Raw genomic sequence first — 2,887 nt, 5'->3', positions numbered from 1 at the left:
CTAGGGAGATGATGTCTCTGACCAGCACTCTACTATATTGCTGCTCATGCCAGGTGACGAGACACCACAGTTTTCAATCAGTGTCAGCTCCTCCATGCTTTGCAAGTGTGGGGCTTGCTGGAAGAACCCCAGGATGCTGCCTCGTGCTGCCACTGCCGTCTGCTGCAGGCCTGGCTCTCCCAGGACCTTGACGAGGAAGTTGATGTATCTCATAGCTAACCGGAGTGTCTCATTCTTGCTCAGTTTTTTGTCTGGTGGGTGGGTGGGAATGAGTTTCCTCAGCTTGGCAAAGGCGCTGTTGACATTTTGCTGCCTCCATCGCTCCCTGGTGTTGGTGAAGATCTTCCTTGTCATTCTCAAGGTGCTGCAAAGCAAAGGAGATGGTGAGTGAATGCAAGATATCCCTGGCTTTCATGCAGCCTGCTGCTCTGGGGGCACTGTAACCTCTGGACCAGCAGCGAGCCCACAGTGGTGGTGCTAGGCATCTCTAATTTTTGCCCACTGTGGCTGATTGATGCCCTTGACCTGCATGTCCTGCACAGATCCATCCTAATCCCTAAAGTCATGTCTCCGTTCACAGCCATGATCATAAGCATCACAGCTCCTACCAGATGCCAGAGTCCAGTAAGGACTTCACAAAGGAATAAATAGAGTTTAATTTCCTCGTACAAGGATTTGGTGCTGCTATGAGCCCAGCTTCTCCAGGCTCCTGAGGCTTCCCCTGCCACAGAATTCCCAATAGCCAATGCATTAGTCATCCCACCAGGCTGCATGAGGGACACCCAGGCACTTTTTAGGCGGGAAGGCAGGCAGGGCCAGGGCAGAACATATCCATGCTTTCCCAGCCCCAGTTCACACCTTCTTGGGGGCTGCTCCCAGCTGGCCCAAGCTTGGTGACTTGGGGCTGGAGCTCAGCCAGGTGGACGTTCATCACAGGGCTCCTGTGAGCAGACAGCTGACACTGCTGTCACACTGCGCGTGTGAGTATGGTTATTCCAGGAGACTTCTCCAGGGAAGCAAGTCTGGTTCCCTGCCCAGCCCACGCTGACTGCTCACTGCTGGTGGCAGAGACTCTTCAGCCTGATCCATTCAGGCTTCTGCCACAAGTGCCATGAGTGCAGGCTGCAGCGGGAAAGTGCGAGTCCTACGAAATATGCAGGCATCCCAGCCAAAATGTCTACATAGGCATTACCTGTCCACCCTGTCTCACAGAGCTGAGCAGCAAAGGGAACCCAGTGCCCAGAGCAGACCTGGCAACAGAAGAGCACTGTGCAAGGGGCACACGGTTATTTTAAATGCCATTTACCAGGAAGGTTGCCAAAAGCTCTTGGGGTTGCCCTAACCCTGCTCCCACCACCACTGGGAAGAGTCTTCCCTTCTCTCCCACAGCCCTGCGGGAGACACGTGCTTCTCCATTTCTGAAGCTGCTTTTTATGCCAATGGCATGCAGACAGTTGGAGCAGGGAAAAACTACCCACAGCCAAGAGACTAAAGGACAAATGTTTCCACTTACCCTCTTACGCATGTGAAAACCTCAGCTTTTTATACTCATTGGCAAACCCATCCTTACAGCAGTCCCACAGGTGACTGGGGAGCAGGGGGCACACTTCACCCCCAGAAGGAGGAAACTTTGGGGTGTCACCCCGGCTGCAATCCCATGTCCATGTGGAAGCAGCCTCATACTGTGCAAGACACTCAGGGGTCACCCGAGTACGTGGTAATAGTCTGGGTGAATAAAGAAATCCCGCTGTGACTCAGAGGTTAAGTGGGGTGCCCTGGCAGGGAGACAAGACATGCACGGCAGATGGGGAAGTTCCCTCCCAGCTCCTTCAAGTCCCAGTCCAGCACTGGTTACAAATCACCAGGGAAACACAGTTACAGCATCAGAAATTATGTCAGAGCCGTGTTCAGAGACCTCGGCCACAGATGCAGCTAGTACAGATGCACCCGTATATGCTATATACGGCTATGCTCATGCCACCCATGCCTTGCAGGCTCCTCTCGGCTGTAGCCTTTACAGAGCTAACACGTTTCTATTTTGGTAGAAGTCTGAAATTACTGTCAGGCCCAGTTGTCTGCTCTGCCTTTAGGGGATGAGAAAATTGTCTCATCAAAATGTCTTTGCTTCGCTAGAGGGTCATTTAAAAAACAAACCCTCATATTTCAGGTTGCTGAGAGCTTTTCATATTTTCTGTAGACTTAGGTTGAGATCCATTGCTTAATCTGAATGGGGATTGCATCTTTTTTTTTTATCATTACTATTATTCTCCTACTCCATGTATTACTTTTGGTTTGTGCTATGGAACAACTCTACTTGGTACTTTGCACCTACCTGACACAGCTAGCATGTACCTTTTTGTCAAGAACGGTGCCACGTCAGTGACACAGATTTTAAACGCTGTCCTCCAGTGCTCCTCTCTACTGCGGTGCGCACATTCACTCCCCAAGGCAAAACTTTTGCCTTTACAGTTTTATCCTTCCGAGCAGCTGCTTGGATCCACGTGAAATTCAGAGTGCCACCTGCCTCTCTCTCTCTCTTCTGTGTTTGCTGCTTGGTTTTGGTTTGTAAGCAGATTTTTTAAGAAAGATGTATCCGTGGACGAAGGCGCTTATTTTTTATAACATGGGGAAAGTTATTTGGGCTTCCACGTTTCTTCTAATGAGTCAGGTGGATTGCATTTTGCCAAGCCTTTCAGTTTCTGCACTGTAATTCCGGTATGTGGGTCTGGGTGTGCTGGATGCCTGTTTACACCTCCGCTACCAATACCAACAGAGGGTCTGTTCCTTCTCTTTCTCCTGCTGCAGACAGTCCCCAGCGCAGTGCTTCAGGGAGGCGGGTTAGCATCCAGCCCTGGCACTGTGACCGTATCGTCTGGTCCTGTTACCG

At 50.9% G+C, this 2,887-nt stretch overlaps 1 protein-coding gene across 1 annotated transcript; it reads right to left on the bottom strand.

Annotated features, from left to right (window-relative positions):
- TAL2 (TAL bHLH transcription factor 2) lies at nucleotides 1–354 on the bottom strand. Its single transcript, XM_009635596.2, has one exon. It carries the CDS (start codon nucleotides 352–354, stop codon nucleotides 1–3), a length of 354 nt encoding a protein of 117 aa, XP_009633891.1.
- Between the last annotated feature and the right edge of the window lie 2,533 nt (nucleotides 355–2,887).

The sequence above is a fragment of the Egretta garzetta genome, unplaced genomic scaffold (assembly GCF_000687185.1).
Source record: "Egretta garzetta isolate BGI_Z169 unplaced genomic scaffold, ASM68718v1 scaffold693, whole genome shotgun sequence".
NCBI classification, from domain to species: domain Eukaryota; kingdom Metazoa; phylum Chordata; class Aves; order Pelecaniformes; family Ardeidae; genus Egretta; species Egretta garzetta.
Note: the sequence above shows the minus strand (reverse complement) of the source record. Positions and strands in the feature narration are given on the sequence as shown.